This window comes from Vigna umbellata, chromosome 3, assembly GCF_029865625.1.
Source record: "Vigna umbellata cultivar VRB3 chromosome 3, Vumbellata_1.0, whole genome shotgun sequence".
NCBI classification, from domain to species: Eukaryota; Viridiplantae; Streptophyta; class Magnoliopsida; order Fabales; family Fabaceae; genus Vigna; species Vigna umbellata.
Genome location: NC_142167.1, coordinates 28,738,092 through 28,759,556, shown reverse-complemented (window position 1 = coordinate 28,759,556; position 21,465 = coordinate 28,738,092). Strand labels below are relative to the sequence as shown.

At 30.2% G+C, this 21,465-nt stretch overlaps 2 protein-coding genes across 2 annotated transcripts; one reads left to right on the top strand and one right to left on the bottom strand.

The window, feature by feature from the left end:
* Window positions 1–2,263: 2,263 nt before the first annotated feature.
* PYL4 (PYR1-like 4) lies at window positions 2,264–3,326 on the bottom strand. The gene has a single exon (XM_047325371.2). It carries the CDS (start codon window positions 3,151–3,153, stop codon window positions 2,596–2,598), a length of 558 nt encoding a protein of 185 aa, XP_047181327.1. The 5' UTR covers window positions 3,154–3,326; the 3' UTR covers window positions 2,264–2,595.
* A 9,180-nt stretch (window positions 3,327–12,506) lies between these two features.
* Window positions 12,507–17,090, top strand: LOC148202182 (uncharacterized). The gene is made up of 3 exons (XM_088109546.1): window positions 12,507–13,325; window positions 13,405–13,636; window positions 17,041–17,090. The coding sequence occupies exons 1-3, from the start codon at window positions 12,507–12,509 to the stop codon at window positions 17,088–17,090; spliced, it is 1,101 nt and encodes a 366-aa protein (XP_087965672.1).
* Window positions 17,091–21,465: the final 4,375 nt, after the last annotated feature.

The following is a 21,465-nucleotide window of genomic DNA, read 5'->3' as shown; positions in this document are numbered from 1 at the left end:
TGTTTTCATGGCATTAACTTTCAAAATAAGAGAAATCATAAAAGCATCAATAAATACTATAGAAGCAACAACATCTCTATCACACTAAATCATCATCTAGATCGTAAGAAGAACAAAAATCTCTTAAATAATATAAAATGAACATAAATAGATAGATCATTTGAGTTAAAAAAAAGAAACTACAAAGGTAGACACAATAACCCTTATCTACTATATTTGACAATTAAAAATCACTTAAAAGTGACAAATTTTTCAACCATAACAATTAACTCATTATTTGAACATATGGAAGCATTTTTACCAATTGAAAGATAAAATGTCATTGATTTTTTTAAATAAAAAGCTTATTTTGAAAGACAAAACCAGCCTAACCTAGCAAACAACCCACTACCTCACCAAAATTTGATAGATCGAGTTTGAATTGTCAACTTGTTAATCCATTTTGACGTGTTCTACTTGACTTATTTAACCCATTTTTTTTCTAAATAAAATTAAAATGGATAAAGAAAAAAAAAACATGAAAGACCAATCTATTAACTCTTTTTAATGAGATACATTAGAGTTTTTAATCCGTAATTTTGTGACGAGTCAATTTAATCTAATTATTTTTTAAAAATCAACCACAAATCGAACTAAAATAGATTGAGTTAGTTTATTTTGTCATCTGGTAAACACCAATTATAAGTTTCAATCACTCAATAAATATTTTATTTTTTAGTGAATAAATATATTATAAAGCACTCTGAATGCCTATTTATTTAATATCAATATGAAGTTAAAATTCACCCAATAGTTTATATCACATAGTCTAACTATATAAACTCTTGAAAGATAAGTTGCTGAAGTAACTCACAAGTATGAAAAGTTGTCTCTCAAGAAAAAAGATACGAGGATATTCGAAACGAAAGTTTGCAGTTGGAAATTTTATGATTTGTGTGAATCTGTATTGGTATGTGAGGAGCTTAAGAATCCAATAAATTAGGAATATTATATTTTAAAATTAAAAAAAAATTATTTATTTATTTACGGGGTGAGTTGATGAGCATTTTAAATATACATAATTGATAAAGCAGAAGAGGACAAAATAAAGAGTGGGTAGAGGCTGCAGTAGAGGGATGATATGAAGAGCATCTATTATCTCGTGTAAATGTTAACTTATCACCCACTTGCACACCAACTTGCATAAACCGACGACGATTCGGTGATTATTCAAACAAACCAACCCATGCTGCACCACATTTCTTTTCTCTTCTTTTTCTTTTCCTTCCCTTTTATTTTATATCCCTTTCCATCAAATTAAATAACAACCACTGTGTCTCAACAATATTCAAAATATAATACTCTCTCTGCTGCAACTTGCACCCTTTTTCTCTTTCTTTAACCTAATTATAAAATATTCATCTTTCAAACCCCCCAAAAAGTCACGATACAGCCCAATCCAGCTAGATACCTCTCCACTCTTCGTTCATTTTTCTCCCTTTCTTTATTCCTCTAAATCTAATTACCTTTTTAATTTATAAATGTCTTTCATCCACCTCTATTTCAAGGGATAGCAGAATTCAGGTAACTACTTACAAAGGTACAAAACAAATCACTGGGTCAATTTATGGCACCATAAACTACAACATGGCGTGATTATTTCATCCACCTTTCTTTTTTTCTTTCTTTCTTTCTTTCTTCCCAATTTATGCAGTTCAAAATTTACCACTAACTTGTGGGAAGAAGCATTTATGTTGATACCTTTTTCCGCTTGGTAATTAAATTGTCATTAATGGAAAAAATCATGTACACGTGACAAATGGATCCGTGCACAATTTCACCCAAACAAGTCAGAAAGTGAAAGCACAAACGGAACCCATGCTGCAACTTGCATCGCCCCACAACTGGCCATCGTCACATTCGCCTTAACTTCTGGGAAGGTCATATCAAAAGCTCTGCATTTCATGTGGAAACTTGCAATTCACATCACCAACACCACCTCCTCCTCCTCAGTTACACAACCACTACTTTCCAATATCATCAATTCTCAAACATCAACAACTACATAGTCGGTGCAATTCTTATCCCCTCCCATCACATTTATATATATGCATTATAACAACCTTAAGCTTCTAACTCTGCAAAATCATTACCAAAATCACAAACACCTTGTGTTCTATCAATGTAACTGATAGGAGAAATTGGAAATTGGGTGAGGGGATTACAAACAAAATACAAAATGAGTAAACTTTGATGTTGCTCATACTGATTATGGATTATAAACTATGGATAAACATTTCTACAATTGTATTGAGGACGGGCAAATTAGTACAAAGGGAACGAAGATTACACTAACATTACATAAATCCTTGTTTCATTGTTCACTTTCTCTCGGCAAAGAGAAACAGTAAAATGATCGTACAAGGGTAAAATTAAGAGAAACTCGGGGTTTTTCTCAGGTGACAAGCTCACACAACATTGTGATATTAATCAAAAAGTATACAGCAGCTACTTAATGGCTAAATTACAAAAGGAAAAAGGAGAAAAGCCGAAAAAGAGTGAATGGAAAAAAAGAAATACGAACAGTGTTTCAAGTTTGAGGTTTGAAGATTGAAGTCACCGTTGTTGATGATGCAGTTTGGTCGTTCGTGCGAGATTTTCGGCGAATTTGGCGAGGGATTGGAGGTTGCAGCGGAGGATGGTATCGACGAACACGCGCGTGTCGTCGGTGGTGTTGCCGGGGGGGACGTCCACGACGTAGGACTCGACGACGACGGTGCCCGCGGCGGAGCGCGGGTGGAGGGTTGTGACGGAGCGGTAGTTGGAGAGGCGGTGATCGCCGCCGACCATGCTGAAGCCAATGACGTGGCGCTCGTCGTCGAGGACGTCGAGGCGCTCGGTGCTGACGGCGGCCGGGAGGCCGGAGATCACGCGCACCTCGCGGAGCGTGCCGACGTCGCCGTCTCCCAGGATGACATGGCAGCTCTTCACGAAGTGCTTGTAGGCCTGTGGGTTGTCGAAGCGCCGCACCACGGACCACACGGTGGAGACCGGCGCCGCGATCTCCTGCACCACGGCGGAGCAGCACTGGTGCGGGGCCACCGCGTGGATGTGGTGGCGGGCCACCACGTCTGGGACCGCAGCGGTGGTCGGAGAGAGAGAGGAATTCGGCATTTTTTTGGATTGAAGAAGGTTTGTGACCAAAGAATGGAATGGTTTGGTTTGGTTTTTCCTTTTCTTTTTTTTTTTAAGAGAGAGAGAGAAAGAGAAAGGTTGTTGTTTTAAAGGGAATAGAGGGAAGTTAAGTGAAGTTGGAGGGACCAAGGCACAAAAGAGGTTTCAGTTGCTTCTGCAGTTATTGCATTATTATTTATATGCATATAAAAACATTTATACAAAGAAAACATTTTTTTATACAATATTTTTATTTAAATAATAATTTTACTCTTTATTCAACTATAAAATTTTCACTATTTAACATATAATGTAACACTTATTTTTAAGTAGAAAAATGAGAATTGTGCATTTTATTAAATAAAAAAATATTTTATTTATTTAAAGGTAAAATTATTAAATTTAATAGTGAAGTTAAAAAAATGTGTTCCTCTGTATAAAAATATAGGTGGCGGGATGATTCCTAATTCAAATCATGCATAATTTTAATTTTTTTTATGAAATGTTTATTTATTAAAGTTATATTATTTTAATAAAAACGTGGTTGTATACGTATGTGTATGTCAAGTTGCATGAAGGGGATAATGTACTGAAGGGAAGGTTCGATTGTTTTTGTTTCACTTTTTATTGAGTTGAATCGCTGATAACAATTATTTTTAATTATAAGTTTACTTATTTGTGATTGGATGATTAATTTGAGATGAGAGAGAACGGTTGAAGAAAGGCTCATGAAAGGTTATTGGAGTAATGTGAGATAATAGTAATAATATATATTTTATGATGGTTAATGAATTAATTTTATTTTCATTTATTTTTCTTCATTTCTCTCTTTTACGCGTGTCTCGTTCTAAGTTAAAACTAAAGATAAGAATTATCATAGAAGTGAAAATTGAACATAAATTTTATTTTATTTGGTGAGAAAAAAATATAAATATTAATTATTTGTAAAACATTTCATCTAGATAAAATCGATAGATGAAATTTGATAAAATTATTTTATTTGTGTTCGACTTCATAGTTGTTTTAGTAACTTTTAGTTTACTTCAATAAAGTACTTTGAGGATATGTAATAAAATTAGCTGAAAAATTGAAAGATTTAAATTAAAGAGGTAGACAAATATTTAATGAAACTAAGTGTAAATTGTAAAACGAAAAACAAAGATACCATTAGTTCTATAATGAAATGTTAATATTATGTAATTACATATTTTAATTATTATTATTTCGGTTATGGATGATATTAAGAATTTATGGCATTTGTCTTGATTTTTTGTGGAGATTACTTAATTAAGATATTATGATGTTAAAGTCATTAAAATTTCATTTATTAGGCAATTAATGTGTATTAAATGTAATTATCTATTATTTTAACTTCACATTTATAGTTTTTAAATAGATTTTGGATTAATCACAACCTAATCGTAATTCGATTAATGATAACTAATTAGTATTATTGGTACTTTTGGAGTATTTGAACCCTTCGATTCATCAACAGTGAAGATTGTACTGTTATACGATACAATTATAATTTTATATTGTTTTAATTTGGTTAAAAAATGTGAATATAATTTTTTACATAAATTATGTAAAATTTATTATTCATTATACTTTTATATAATTTTTATTTATTAATAAAATAAATCAATATTTTATTAAAATAAAAATAAATAATTGTATAATTAAAACAAGAAATAATTAAGTTTAAAATTAAATCAATAATAAAAAAAGTATAATAATAAAACAATAATTAAAAACCCCAGACGTTAAAAAAGTTACCTTTTAATAAAATAAATAAATAATATTATCAAAATTTATTTACTAATTTCATCTATAATTTAAATAAATTTATCAAACACATTTATATTAAAGTAAATAGATATAATTTTTTAATCCAGTTACATTAATTGTTTACATTGTTTGGAGTTTGTTAACTTGTATTCTATATTAACATTTAAACTGTTTATATAATTTGATACATGCAAATTTAATCTCTTTATATAATTCGACATATTTAAACTCAAATATTAATATAAAAAGGGATTGAATATATAAAAAAAATTCAACATTGTTGAGATTAAGATTTGTATCTATTTACTTTTAAAATTTGAATACTAAAAAATATCAAAATTTGAGATAGACAAATTTTAGTTTTATGTTAAAATTTTCAAACCAAAACTATATTTAATTTTTTTTTCATTTATACTCAATAAGATAAAATAAACAAATTTATAGGTGATTTAAAAAAGAACCAAAAGGAAGTACAAAATTGATTAGAGAGTTAGAAATAGAAAAAAAAAAGCATAACCATAATACTATTAGAAATAAAATTATTATATCTATTCATTTATTATTTTGTATATAATAAATTTATATTAAGAATTTAGTGTGACAACCTAGATAACTTAAGTTTATATTAATGAACTTAAACGTTATTATAAAAAAAATGTGTTATGGAAAATATTCATTAACTTGTAATAAATATATTTTTCAAACGGTATCATATATAGCGTTTAAGCTAATAAGATCTTAGCACAAATAATTTTTTGGTATTTTATCGGCATTGTGATTAGGCCTGGGCACAATTTAATAAACTGTACTAAAACTACAGTTAACCATACTGTATTGTACTAAAAATAACTAAACTTGTTTTAACTGAAAATTAATTAAACTAGTGTATAATTCAGTTAAAAGAAATTGAACTTTCCACGGTTTTCAGTACAGTTAACTGTTAGTCACAAATTTTTCTTTCAATTGATAATTTCACAAATTTGTGATAACGGTATCATATATAGAATTCTTTCTTTTGTCATTCATATTTTCAAATATAAATATATTTTTTACCCATATTTTTAAATAACGAACAAAAAATATTAAAATATCAATACATCGAATGTCAAATATAAATCTATAGACATTTTACAATGGGAATAAATTTAAATTTAAATTTATTGTCCAACTTTAAATGATAAATCATTTAGAATAATGTTAAAATATGAAAAGTGATAGTTATTTAAAACATTTTTACTTAGATATAATTCATAGTTAAGTAATTAAATATATTATTTTATCTTATTTTATATTTATGAATTATTTTAATAACTAGTTTTAATAAATACTTTAATCTAGTTAGTCAATTAAAAATCTTTCAAATTCTAGATTCCGAATTTGAAATTTTGAAGTAAACGTCTGCTGATTTTCGCAAACACACCCTTAATTTGATAATTCAAGCAAATTATCATTTATTAATTGCTAGAGTCTATATAGGTGGAGTTATTAATAAAGGCTTTAAATATCATTTTGTTTTCTTTCCATCCAATCCCTCCAATGATCTTATCAAGTTGATTGGTATTTAACAAACTCTATTTAAATCAATAAAAAGATTTGGATTTGTTCCAATGCTATTTAGGCAAATCTAAAGCAAACCATGTTCACATGATTGTGAGTAACTAGTCCACCACATTCTTTTATTTTCTAAACAAATTGCTTCTGTAATAAAGCAAAGTGCACCATTGATGAAAGTTCTTCGTAATTGTATCCTTCCAATTTTGCAGCAATTATCTGAATTTAGTTTTTAATGTCTTGACTTGTTTGAAGTTGGGGATTATTTATCCTTAATTCATCACTCGTTTATAATTTTAACTTCTTTACATGTAAAACAGCATAATTTTATTAAATCTTATTATATTGTTGTATTTAAATAATATAATAAAAATAATTTTATTCTTTAGTTTATATTAATTGATTTGTTAATACTGATAGCCTTACAAACTATATAAATTATATTAATTTTAAATATATTAAATACATACGTACAACATAATCAATACATGTGATTAAAATTCCATTATCTGATTTCGACATCCTTTATTTGTGTTAAATATATTAAGCATATGTGGTGATGGTTATTGTGTAATGACACACTAGATTTGATAAAAGTTGTGACAATTCTATTATTAATATGAAACAGACCACATTGTAAAGGAAAAACCTAAATAAATTGCATACAGACACACGTGTCCAAGGTATTTTAATATAATTATTAGATGCACGTATCCAAGGAATATTTAAAATAATTATTTAGCCAGCATTACTAAATCTAAATGAGAGATTTTTAAAAATGTATGTTTCCTTATCTAATATAGAGTAACATGGTTATATGGTTTCTTACAATTATACTATATATTTAACGCTGCAATTTAAATGGTCAAATTAAGCAAGTTTATTAGACTACCCGAAAAAGAAAAATACGATTTTAATTATTGGATATTTGGTAAACTTTAGTATAACAAAACCTTAGCAGTGTTCTATTTTCTCTACTCAAACCCTAGTTGTAGTTCCCAAAACATCAAGTTAGATAATATGTATCTATTTTCCTCATCTGAATACAAAGGGATCATTAAACATCCTTAATAAGTGAATTTATTGGTCAACTTTATCTTAAACAAAACCGCAGTAATATTAATAAATAATAAACCCTAGTACATGTATTGTTGTAGAATATAGGTTTAATATTTTTTTGGCTTCCATGTAAGAAAAAGTAAAGAATGTTGAATAAGTTAAAAAAATAAAAAGAATAAAATTAAGTGCGAAAATTTTATTGAAATTACGGAAAAGACAGATCCGAAATTTCATGAAGTCATGAAGGCAGGAATAAATGCCACCATGTAGAAAGAGAGGTTTATTCAAATGAATTATGATCAACTTGCAGATAGGTCGTAAGCTATGAGATCATATACCTACTGTTTCAAACATAATAAAGGATTTAGAAAAAATAAAAAAAGAAAAAAAGTTCACGTATGGCACACTCAATTACAAAATCAACGAAATTTTAAGGAAAAAAAAATGCAACTCTTTTGTTAATTTTCGAAAATATTAATATAGTTATTATCCTCATGTTATGAATTAATGGAGAGGTTATATGGTCAAGGGGAAGTGAAAATTTGGAGTGGAATGAACAAGATCTCTCGATTATAATATAATATTAGAATGCCTGGTCTTGAACTTCATTAGTATGTTTAGAAGTGGTAAAATATTATTCACTACTTTAATATTTGATGTCTCTATCATCATTTTATCTAGAAAGAATGTTTCATGAGTTAGAAAGGAATGTATTGGTAATTAGTCTTACATTATTTAAAAAGTTGAGATTAATGAAAATTTAAATATTTCAATGTTTTTTAAAATAAAATTATAAAGAAATTTTAGATTCTAAAACTAGACAATATATTAGATACAGTAATTAAACACAGTGATGTTATTTAAAGATATTTTAGAAGTTAAAATATTGACATATATATGTGAAAAAAAAATACATATTAATGTCTACATTTAAGGTTAATTATAAAAACAAATCTTTATATACCTCAATTGAAAGTATTATTTTGATGTGTTTATAGTAATCTTACATTATTTATTAATTAATCGAAACAAATGATAATTTAAATATATATTTTTCTTCTAATTCTCTAAAAACTAAAAACACGTTAAAACTGTAAAAAAAAGTCAGTTACATACTCTAAAAATGATACTATATAAAATGTAATGATTAAATATGACAATACTATTTCAACCCATTTGAGCTCGAAACCATCTCTAAGTTTACATTCACTGAATCTAAGAATATTTAAGGTTATATAATACAAGTATATTAATTTTAGGTTATATATATATATAATATAACTGATGCGTGTGATAGCCGCATATAGGTTTGACGAGTTCCTCATATATATGAACGCAGCCTGGTTCATGGTATTGGAGAAGACCTTTTCATGGTTAAAGGTATGATTTTTTATATTTTTCGTTGTTCAAAGTGAAGACTTGACAGAAAGTCTGAAACTGTGCGTGACCATGAATGGGATGGGAGTGACAAAGGCCAAATTCAGACTTTAGACCTAATATTTTGATGCACGTGAGATCAAATTAATACCAAAACATATGCATCTCTTCCCTCCATTCACTGCTAAACTTACAAGACCTCACCATTTTCTACCAACTTCCCTTCTCAATGCCATGGGACCATGCACGTGACACCTTCTTCACTTTACCACTTTTCTTTCACTAACACTATTAATTGCATTTTCTTTTCCTTTTCCAAGAATATATATTATCCACTTCCTTTCAACTCCTTAAGGAATCAAAATAATACCACAAATTATTGCTATTAAAACTTATATAACAAATCATTTAAACATTTTCTTACAAATAGTATTTCGATTTATGGGATTGAGGTTAAGTCTGCTTCCACTACAGATCTTCAATCTCCAAGCTTAGGTCAAAGTTTTACTTCCAATCCTCTCTCGTTACCGTTGGTTGAACTGAGATGTTACTTGCAGAAAATACTACGATGTTAAAGTTAGTGTTTGTCTAATAGCGCTAACAATAAAGGTGTAATAAATGTACCTAAATACTAAACCTGTATTTATAAATTTTGGAATGAGTTTCTGACTAAAATTGACCTAATTACAATACAAACGATGATAATCTGATTTAAGGTTAATGTAATTATTTTTAGTGTTAATTCTGTTTTTAGTCCGACCAATCGATTTACTAATCGACTTATGTGAGACCGTACTAGTTGACCGTTCGGTTCATCGGTTCATGACTGACTGAACGGTCATACTATACAAATAGTTAAAAATTTCACTGAATTAAAGTCAAATTAATATATATATATATATATATATATATATATATATATATATATATTATGTAAATATTATTTTATGATATAGTGGTATTTGTTATTGGATTTTATAAATTACGGGTTTTAGAAGTTATAAATCCCAGTTGCATTCTCTTTTTTTTTACTTTATAAACAACTTGCATGCTTTTTAATATGAGTTGAGATGTGTTAAACACCTCGTTGTTGATTTTATATGGTTGATTTCATTTTCATAGAAAAAGGAAGTTCATATTCTGTTTTATCCTTTCATTATTTCTTCAACTTGACCGTCGAAATATAATAAGCATGATACCCAACAAGGTCCACTTGAGAAGAAGACTGATTCTAAAGGTCCCCACCCCAAATCCCAATTGATATATATGATTGTAAAAGACTCTACATAAATATCCAACTTGTGTGATGATTCTTCCTGTCTAAAATTTATTTTATTTTATTTTTCAATGACGGCAATTATCAATTGTATACAATAAAACTCTCGAAAAACAGTACGTATATTTTAAGATTGTCATAATGTATAATTTGTTTCTTTTTATAAGACTCAAATTATAATGTTCTTGTATCATTTATTTCCATATTAAAACACCCTATCTAAAAGAAAGTGGTTATATTAACATGCGTGAACACCATTAGTGATAAATTAATATTTTCTATATTCTTTCATGAATTAATTGAGTTTTTATGGAAACAAATGCGTATGTTTTTTAATAAGTAGTGCTTGATAGAATAGCAACAAGGTGGAGACGAGAGTGAATTTAACTATCCGCTTCTGTCTTAGAAATAATGTAACGTACATCTTCATTCTCAAAAAATAAAAATCTATATTCATTATGATTCTCATCTATCCGTCGAATATGAAGTTTGTTTTTCATTCGCAAACGATATTTGTTCTTACATAACAGTGGAAGAAGTACCTTGCAAAGAGATTCAGATTTCACGTATTTTTTTAATCTTCACTTCGTCAGCCACTCGTTCCTCTCTTTCTTGTTCCTCGTAAGATGGATGAATTGTGTATATAAAAGATTCTTCGACGTTCAAATCAACTTTCAGTTTTAACGAAAAATCAAAATGATAATTAATATAAAAAAAATAAAAACAAACATAGATTACTATTATATTTATAGGTTTAATTGGTATTTTGGTCCCTCTTTTCGTAGAGTCTGTTCAAATTGGTCCTACTTTTTTTCAAAAGTTCACTAAGATCCCACTTTTCGCAAAAACGATGCAAGTTAGTCCTTTTTGGTTACGGCGTTAAAAAGACTAACGGCACAGCTGCCCAGCTGGCAGAAAACTGATGAGCTGTACATTTTTTGTTGACGTGGCACTGTGTTATGTGTTAAATTTAAATTAATTTAAATTAATTTAAAAGATAGGGTTAAAAAAATTTGACAATTACATTTGGGGTAAAATCTGCATGCGATTTAGGGTTGAACAATCTCCTTTCCAAGAGTGCAGATTCTGATTTTTGGTGAAATCAACTTCGAGGTTAGTGATCGCATTACTGTTCTTATGTTGTTGTTATAGTAATTGATGACATTACTGTTGTTACTATGTTGTTGTCTTGAATGGGTGGATTCTGTTTTTGCTTTTTCTTTAATGGGTGGATTCTGTTTTTGTTTTTTGTTTAATGGGTGGATTCTATATTTGTTGTGTTTAAAATATGGTTATATTTGTGGCATGGTGGGGGGTTAATGGAAAAAGTACTGTCGTTGGGTGTTGGAATTGGTCCCATGGTCTGTTAAATTAAGTTAATGAGTGGTCCCCCTTTTCCATTTGCAGTGTAGGGATGTCTAACGATAATTTTGAGGTAGTGGTCCACCACGGTGGGACCTTGATACAGGAAGTGCCCTTTAAATATATAGGTGGGGAAAGATGTTATTGGGACATTGACCCCGATACATGGAGCTATTTTGGAGTAGTGGGTTCACTTAAGGATTTGGGGTATATTGAAGTACATGACTTATATTACGATATTGACCATGTTTTATATAAGTTATATGACGATAAAGGTGCTTTGAACATGATGAATGTGGGAAAATTGTTGGGGAAAGTCAACTTGTATGTTGTACATAAAGTGAGCGAAGCAGTGGTTGTAGAAAATGAGGATGAAATTCTTTACCTTTGCCAAGGACCTGCAGACAGTGGTGAGGGTAGTGGTGTTGAGGTTGGTGTACAAGGTGTTATTGAAGTGCAACAGGAGGTTGAGGAAGGTCCTCTTAACTGTGGTGGTGACTTGGAGAGAGATGATGGAGTGCAGGTTGACACAGAGGAAGTAGATAGAGTAGAGGAAGAAGTAGAAATGCAGAGTGAGGAAGAAGTGGAAGTGCAGAGTGAGGAAGAAGTGGAAGTGCACAGGGAGGAGGAAGTGGAAATGCACAGTGAGGAAGAACTGGAAGTGGACAGTGAGGAAGAAGTGGAAGTGGATACTGAGAAGGATGAAGCACATGTTTCTGTTGAAGAGAACTTGGAGGAGGTAGGGAATTTGGATAATAGTGATTCAGAATACAGGATGGAAGACAGTGATAATGAAGCAGAAGGACATGGTAGGGGGTTGTTAGATGATGAATGGGAGTCAGATGTGCTGTTAACTCCAGATAATAGTGGAAGTGAAGAGGATGAAATTGAGGACAGACCAAGTAGAGGTCCCTTTCCTACATTTGGTAAAAAGAAGTCAATGTCAGATTACAAATGGGAACTTGGTACTATCTTTACGGATAAGGATGAGTTTAAGGAAGCCATTAGAAGTTATGCTATTCATGCTGGGAGGGCTCTTAAGTTTGTAAAAAATGATAACCGTAGGGTAAGGGTGAGATGCATGGGTGGTCAAAAAAAGTGTCCATGGGTAGCTTACTGTGGGTATTTGCCATCACGCAAGATTTGGCAGTTAAGGAAGATTGTGGATGTTCATTCTTGCAGCAGGCAACTGAACATAAAATTGATGAATAGTAAGTGGTTGAGTCATGAAATAGATAAGTCTATGCATGACAATCCTAGTATAAAGGTCCAAGACATACGTACCAAAGCATTAAGGAAATGGAACACCAATGTATCAATTTCTAAAGCAAGAAGGGCGAAGTTAATGGCATCAAGTCAACGTGAAGGGGATTTTAAAGAACAATTTCGAAGGATTTATGACTACGCACATGAGGTATTGAGAAGTAACCCTGGGTCAACGGTTAAGGTTAAAGTCAACAGTGATAATGGTCAGTCCATATTCCAGAGATGTTATGTTTGTCTTAAAGCATGTAAGGATAGTTTTATTAGTTGTAGACCCATCATCTGTTTAGATGGGTGTTTTTTGAAAGGTCTTTATAAGGGAGAGCTGCTTACTGCTGTTGGGAGGGATCCAAATGAGCAAATGTTACCCCTTGCATATGCAGTAGTTGAAGTCGAAAATAAAGATAGTTGGTCCTGGTTTTTGCAATTATTGGTTGAAGACCTTGGGGGCAATGAAGTTTGTGAGGCATATACGTGGATGTCTGACCAGCAAAAGGTACATGCAATACTTTAATTATTTTATTTTGCAAACTTTATTAATCATGTGTGTTTGATTAAATAATTAATGTTGGCAGGGGTTGGTGCCAGCTATCCAAGAGCTTTTGCTTAGGGCAGAACAAAGATTCTGCATCAGGCACCTTTATGCTAACTTTAGGAAAAGATTTTCTGGTCAGATATTGAAGAATTTGATGTGGAGGGCTGCCACAAGCACATACCCCCAAGCTTGGGAGAGAGAGATGTTGAATATTAGAGCAGTGAATGAAGAAGCATATAAATATCTCATAGCCATTCCCCCAAGGTACATTCTTTCCATTACATGCACAAATATTCTGCATTACTCATGTTTGGTAACTCATTTTCTTCATTCTCGTGCAATAGGTATTGGTCAAGAAGTAGGTTCAGAACTCAAGCAATGTGTGATACTCTGGATAACAACATCAGTGAAGGATTCAACAGTGTTCTTGTGCAGTCCAGGGGAAAACCCATAATAACCATGCTGGAGGATATTAGACTGTATTTGATGAAAAGATGGGCCACCAACAGAACGAAGGTGGCAGGTATGGATTTCAATGTCTGTCCAAAGATCAAAAAGAGACTTATGAAGGAATGTAACTTGTCAAGATATTGGATCCCAAGGTAATATTGTTCTTATGCCTTATTTATGTTCATATCCAGTTGTTGTTATGGCTTATTTATGTTCATATCCAACTGTTGATGTGCCTTTTTGATGTTCATTTATTCAGCTGGTCTGCAAGAAGGATTTTTGAGGTTAGACATGTTTCAATCATTGGGAACAAGTTCACAGTGGACCTGGACAATGAAGAATGCAGCTGCAGGAAGTGGATGATCAGTGGCATCCCATGTTGTCATGCAGTTGCATCAATGAACTATTCAAATGTAGATCCAGAAAGTTTTATACCAATTTGTTTCAGGAAATCCACATATGAAGAAGCATATGTGTCCATCATCTATCCTGTGAATGGCCACCTCTTATGGGAAAAAACTACTTTTCCTGATGTACTGCCACCACCTAAGAGGAACATGCCTGGGAGACCCAAGAAAAAAAGAAGAATGGAGCCATGGGAGCTAACAAAAGATGGGACCAAGATGAGTGTTGGTGGGCAGCGAAAGAGATGTAGTATCTGCCGTGAACTGGGGCACAACAAAAAAATGTGCCCTTTACGTCCAGCCATCATCGAACCAACAGAATCAACACAGGCACAAAGTTCACAACCCATTGCACCTTCACAGCCATCAAGTCCCCAATCTCCTCAACCACCACAACCAAGTCAAGATTCCATCCGAGATTTAAGTGAGCCAATACAAAGGCAGAAGTTAAACATTAGAAGAAAAGATCCATAGATTTAGATGAAAATTTGGATGTATTAATATGTATGACGTACTCTTCTTAACTACTTTAATTGTGTATGTTGAATTCTTATTAAGCACTTTCATTGTCTGTGTTGAATTCTTATCAAACACTTTCATTGTGTATGTTGAATTCTTATTAAGCACTTTAATTAAATATCTTATTATAGTTGCACTAATATTATGTTGTGATATTTGGAAGTAGTGATATTATGTAATTATATATGTTTTTTGCCAGGTTTCCTTAATATGTATTATAGTAATATAGTAAGGGACCACTTTGAACAATTTTTAAAGGAAAAAGGGACCATCGTGAACAAATTTAAAAGCAAAGGGGGACCACAATTAACATTTTTAAATCAAAGGGGGACCACAATTAACATTTTTAAATCAAAGGGGGGACTAAAACGAACTTGATTACACGAACTCAGATTGTTCACTCATATTACAAGAACTGATATTCCATCATGCTAAACAGCTGAGCCATTACATGAACAAAACATAAATTGCACATTGCACACCTAAGATCAAGCTAAACACAACCACAATGTCATAATGTTCAACACAATAACAACAAACACAACTCCAAGTAAGAACTTTATCCTTCTCTGCAACTCTTTGACATTATTTTCCAGATCAAATATCCTGTTGCTTTGTCTCACAATTGTACCATCTCTATCATCAGCATTGTCCTCAGAACACCACTTGAAAAAATTACATGACATCCCACTTGAAATTCCACCCTATTATTCACCAAGAACACAAAAATGTTAAAACAAATAAAATCCAAAACACATGGAAGTGGACAGTACGGTATTCAAAACACCTTGTAATGGCGACATCCCCAAAATTTCCTCCCCGCGTTCCTTGAAGTTCTAGCAACTTTCATTACAGCAATATCACCACAGTGGCAAATAGGGGTTATCCCAACTCCCCTGGAAACAACACCGTGTGAGGATTGCAAAAATCCTTTGGATGTTGCCTTCGAACAGGAAGAACAACTCTGTGATGAAGTCATCCCTAACCCTAAACCTCTGCTTTTAAATTTCACAACAACAGTACCACGAATGTCCAACAATCCTAACATTTGCTTTTAGATTTCAGAACAAATGTACCACGAATCACCAACAACCCTAAGTTTGCTTTTTAATTTGGGAAAAACAACCATGAATCCTCTGCTCTCAAGATGAATCACCATATCACAGTGCCACGTCAACAAAAAATGTACAGCTCATCAGTTTTCTGCCAGCTGGGCAGCTGTGCCGTTAGTCTTTTTAACGCCGTAACCAAAAAGGACTAACTTGCATCGTTTTTGCGAAAAGTGGGATCTTAGTGAACTTTTGAAAAAAAGTAGGACCAATTTGAACAGACCCTACGAAAAGAGGGACCAAAATACTAATTAAACCTATATTTATAACATAATTTAATACTTGTAGGCCCTTACCTAAATAGGTTTGAGTTTGGGGTCAATGACCTAGTGACCCATTTGTTGAAAAATGAATAATATGAACATCTTAGAGTAGTTTTGATGATGATGACTCATGAAGAAGTTTTGAAGAATTAAAGAATGTTTGGTTTCAAGAGATACATTGAAGATTTAAGAGTTTAGTTGTTGAAGTCTTATAGTGTGTATCTTATTTAAAATAGTTAAATTAGTAGGCAAAGAGTCAAAAAATAGAATCCAAGCAATAAAACATTGAGAGTTTTAGTTTTTCATAAAAGTTATTTGATAATCGATTATCACTGATAATCGATTATCTAATTGAAATCAAGTTTTTCAGAAGGTAATGATCGATTATCATTGCTGGTAATCGATTATCACAACGGAAAAAAAAGTTTTCAGAAAAGTTTATGTGATAATCAATTATCACTTGAGATAATCGATTATCAATGACAATTTCAAAACTTGTTTCAAAAACAACTTTTCACTCAGAGGTTTAAAGTTTTGACTACTAAAGAAACTTTTTGTGTTTGTGAAAAGGAGCTTTGAAAAACCTAGTGTAGGTAGAGCAATAACTTTCACCAAGTGGCTTCTTGGGTGATTGATTGTTATTGCTATTGCTAGGAGAAAGTGTTCATCCTTTGTGTGATTTAAAGAAGTGTTCACCACTTGTGCATTTAAGGAAAGTGTTTCGTTATCTCTTGTGTGATTCAGTAGAGGTGTCTTCATCCTTTGTGGGATCTAAAGGAGGTGTTTTCTAACCCTAAATTATCTTTTTTGCGATTGCAAGTTGTGGTTTATTTTAGTGATTGGTTAATCCCTCTTTAAAGGATTAAAAAATTGGACATAGGGTTTTTTTTTTATCCAAACAGTATAAAATTATTTGTGAAAATTTCTCTCTTTCTATACTCTTTATTTTTCTTGTTATTATTTAAAAGGAATCAAGTTTAATTGTAAAAACAGATTATAAAAAGGGAAAAAAATTTAAAAGCACAATTTTATTAAAGAAACCAATTCATCCTCCCTCTTAGTTCTTGTCCAAACTTAATTATTCTATTATGCGATTCATACTCTGAATGAGGTAAGGATTGACTAGATTTTGCTAAGTTTCACTATTAGGTTTGGTAAGATGTACTCGGCTAGACCGCTTGATAGGTAGTTCACCATTAGCTTTGGCAAACAACACATGGTACTGGTAGGAGGCGTGCATCCCTCGAAAGGAGACACCTAGCTATCAACAAATGACACCAAGTCTTTGTTGGCAACACATAGCCCTCAGTAGGTAGCACTTAACATTTGGCATGTATCCCTTGACACGAGGCACATAGCCTTCAAGAGGCAGCAATTAAGCCTCAACAAGTAGTATTCGATCCTCGGCATGCAACACATGACCCTCAGGAGATAGTAGTTAACCTTCATTAGGTTGTATTTGGCCCTCGACATAAGGCACATGGCCCTCAAGAGGCAGCAGTTAAACTTTGATAGGTTGTATTTGACCCTCAACAAGTGGCACTTCAGGTGTGTTCCTGCGTTAAATTGTCCTAGGAAGAGATCAATATTGATAAGGTTGAAAGATATTCGATCATACACAATACTATCTTGTTTTTGAAATAAAAATTCATACATAAACTCATCATTGAAGTATAAATTAATATTTTTTCTCATTCTCTGTTAGGCTAGTATGTCATCTTTCTTAGTATACTTATACTCATACCCACATCTATACTTCAAAATATTAATTAAATAACATTTTTACAAATATATATATATATATATATATATAACAAAGAAAACATGATAATGAAATAACAATTTCTCATTGAATATTTTATGACAATTACAAAATCTATTATTTTTTTACAAATGTTTAGAAAGAGAAAATACAGTAGAGATTTGAGTAAATTTCATGAATATTTAATAAGTGTAGACGATTGAAAAAGTAAATAAAAGTTCTAATTTAAAAATATAGATTATATAACCAATAATAATAAGTAATTAAAATTTTGGTAGCAAATATTAGAAACATATTTATATTCTAATTCACAAATCAATTATATTTTTTTTATTAATGATAGAGACTAATTTAGATATTAATAGTTTTTAGTTTATAAAATAATATCTAATTTAGTTAATATAATAACTAATAATTTGTTTCTAAATTTGGTTGTTACTTAATAATTTTCTTTTAGTGTTTGATAAAGTTCACTATAAGAAATACTGTATTTTCCAACCGAATAGATCCATGAGAAATATTGTGTTATATTATTGATGGATATTACCAACGAAAATATTTGTCAATAAAATCATATGTGGAATGTTTTAAAATGTATTAGTCAGTAGTTTTGTCGATAAAGTATATATATTTGAAAGATTTATGAATATGTTCAATTGGCCTCAACAAGTATTTTTCTTTCCTCTCCCAAGCCAAAACAAGTAATACCAATTGAAACAATTGAGCCAAATTTACATATCTTTGAAACAAACTCCTCATCAAACCCCAAATACAGATATCAATTTTTACCTAAATCATCAATTTAGCCATTTCACCAATTCACATTATCAAACAAAAAAAATCACATCATACATCAAATTCAACCACTCTAAATAAAAAATTCAACAATTCAAATGAAAACCAAAAAATATAATTTGTAGAACTAAAACTTTTGATAGTATTATAATTTAAATTATAAAAAATTATTAAATTTAATTAAGTTATTTAACATGTAAAATAATAATTATCTCAAATTCTTAAATTAAAACATAATAAAAAAGATTGAATGGTATCATTATTTTAGGAATGATGGTTTTATATATATATATATATATATATTAAGTAATTTGTAGATGATAATTTCTACTTATGAATTATATTAAAGGCAACTTAGTGCTTAATTAATTTACTTATTTAAAATATTTTAAGTATTATATGATTCTTTTCTAAGGTAGTATTTAAACTTGGGAGATGATTTGAACGAGAATGAATAAATGATTTGAGATGATGAAGAGTATTGTTTAGATTAAAGGATTTGAAAGAATGGATAGAGGAATTTGAAAAGAAAATTATGAAAGTTTGTATATGATGTTATTGGTATGATAGATTAAAAAAATATTTTAATAAATAAAATTAAATAATTATTATTTTACTCTTACAGATAAATATGATATAAAATTAAATATAAATAATAAAAGTTATGTTAAAATAAAATTTAAAATTACAAAAATATTATTATTATAAATATTATTATTTTTATTAATAATATATAGGAATATACGAGTATTTTTCGAGCTCGTAGTCATTTCTAGTTAATTTTTTGAGTATTGTTTGGACTCGTAGTTACTTTTCACTAATCCCTTGAGTTTTGTTTAGACTTATAGCCGCTCGTAACTCCTAACTTAATCAAGTATTCTTTTCTAAGTTACTCTTCGATCAATTTAGAGTATTATTTCGACTCTCGTCCACTCATGTATGATTGTTCAAGTATTCTTTCAATAAGATACATTTTGCTTAAACAAGTATTAGTCACTTATGGCTAATAGTAGAATATTCTTTGTCAAACAACCATTCTTGACTAGGATAAGTAGTTTGTATGATTGATGATTGAGAATTGAGGATCAAAAAATTTCTCACTAGAAAGGTTAATCATATGTTGGCATATGTAAGATAAATGCTCTTTCTTTTAGCTTGTTAAGTGAACACAAACAATGTTCTTATTTAAATAGTTGATTAGAAAATTTTAGGGGTGTTTTAGCACTATAAAATGTAGTCTCTCTCTTCTTCTTCTCGAGCTTCTTTAAACCGGATTCAAAAAAGTAGTAATTATGAAAAAATTTCTAACCATCTTAATATGATGGATGCATTTAGTGCACTCAATGTAACAATAAACAATTCTTTCTTCTTTATACAATATTTTAATAGTTGGATGTACTTGTCTTTTTCTTAGACATTGTGCATTTACATGGTTTGTCAAAATTGTAGTGTTGTTGAAGAAAATTAATTTTAACTTTTTGTCCAAAATAAATGTGACTTGTCCTTCATCTAATAGATCTATTTGGCAATCAAAAATAGTAGACAATATCTACAACATAGAATAAGCATTTATGTGTTTTCATTTGGTATGAAATTAGTTTACTTCTATATGCTAGTCATCTACATATATGTTATGTCAAATATAAAATAAAAACTATATATGCTAGTCATCTACATATATGTTATGTCAAATATAAAATAAAAACTACACAGTGTTAAATAATCTATCAGAAAAAATACACACATTACATTATTTGCTATCGAGATTAATGAAGTATGATCATATTTTTATACTATGTTACTTTTAGCAGTTAACCAAAAGTAAATTGTGTTGGACTTTTGTTTTAACAATTTTAAATGAAATTAGTATGTCAATGAGTTTCTAATAATGTGTATGGTGCATCAATCAATTCTATTACTATATTTTTAAATAACCTAAATAGGTAAAAAAAAAAATGAACACTCAAGGTTGATTTAAAGATATTTTATGTGAGATCAAACTAAAAATATTATGAAAGAGGTTGGAGGAAATTATTTAATCGATGTTCATTTTGAATATATTTGATTAAGATTAAGGTTAGGATGAAACCTTTTTATTTGAACAATATGTACCTGTGACAAATAAAATTATTGTAAAGAAGATTAGATTGAAGACTTTGATTGAGATTAAGTTGAAGAATATTTTATTAAGGTTGAGTTGTTAAAAGATATTTGATTTAGATTTAACGAAAGATGGTATAGTGTTGAGGTTGAATTAATAAAACATATTTTTTTTCTTTCAAATTTCCACCTATTTATGGTGTGGGAGATTATTCTCACTCATGGTATAAAAATTATTAATAACATGACAAATTCTCATATATGTTCAATATAAACTCTAGTTCCTAATTATATGGTCTTTTTTATGTATTGATTAAAATATCACCACAAATACTCTTACTAAAATTGAGATGAAGACACTTAAACCAAAATTTATATATAAATAATTGATTGTTATTAAGTTGAAAATAGTTTATGAAGGATTTAATTGAAAATACTATAATTAATATTAAGTTAAAAATATGGTTTAAATCTTCGGATGGTTCTCATATTTATATGGGAATCTCAGTTGGGTCCTCATATTTGAAACTGTCTCAATTAGGTAATATTTGTAAAATTGAACCAATTTTACTCTATCCGTTAAGTTGTCCTAAACGGTGTTAAACTGTGATGACGTGTTTATGCTGATGTGCATTACTTACTTAGGTGGAATTTTTATTTAAATTAAAAATTATGACATGTGTCAGCCCCTTCCCTACC

Coding starts and splice junctions, on each gene's coding strand:
- LOC148202182 (XM_088109546.1), top strand. CDS start 12,507: ATGTCAGATTACAAATGGGAACTTGGTACTATCTTTACGGATAAGGAT. Junction 13,326..13,404: donor GGATGTCTGACCAGCAAAAG/GTACATGCAATA, acceptor TAATGTTGGCAG/GGGTTGGTGCCAGCTATCCA. Junction 13,637..17,040: donor CATTCCCCCAAGGTACATTC/TTTCCATTACAT, acceptor AAATTTCTCTCT/TTCTATACTCTTTATTTTTC.
- PYL4 (XM_047325371.2), bottom strand. CDS start 3,153: ATGCCGAATTCCTCTCTCTCTCCGACCACCGCTGCGGTCCCAGACGTG.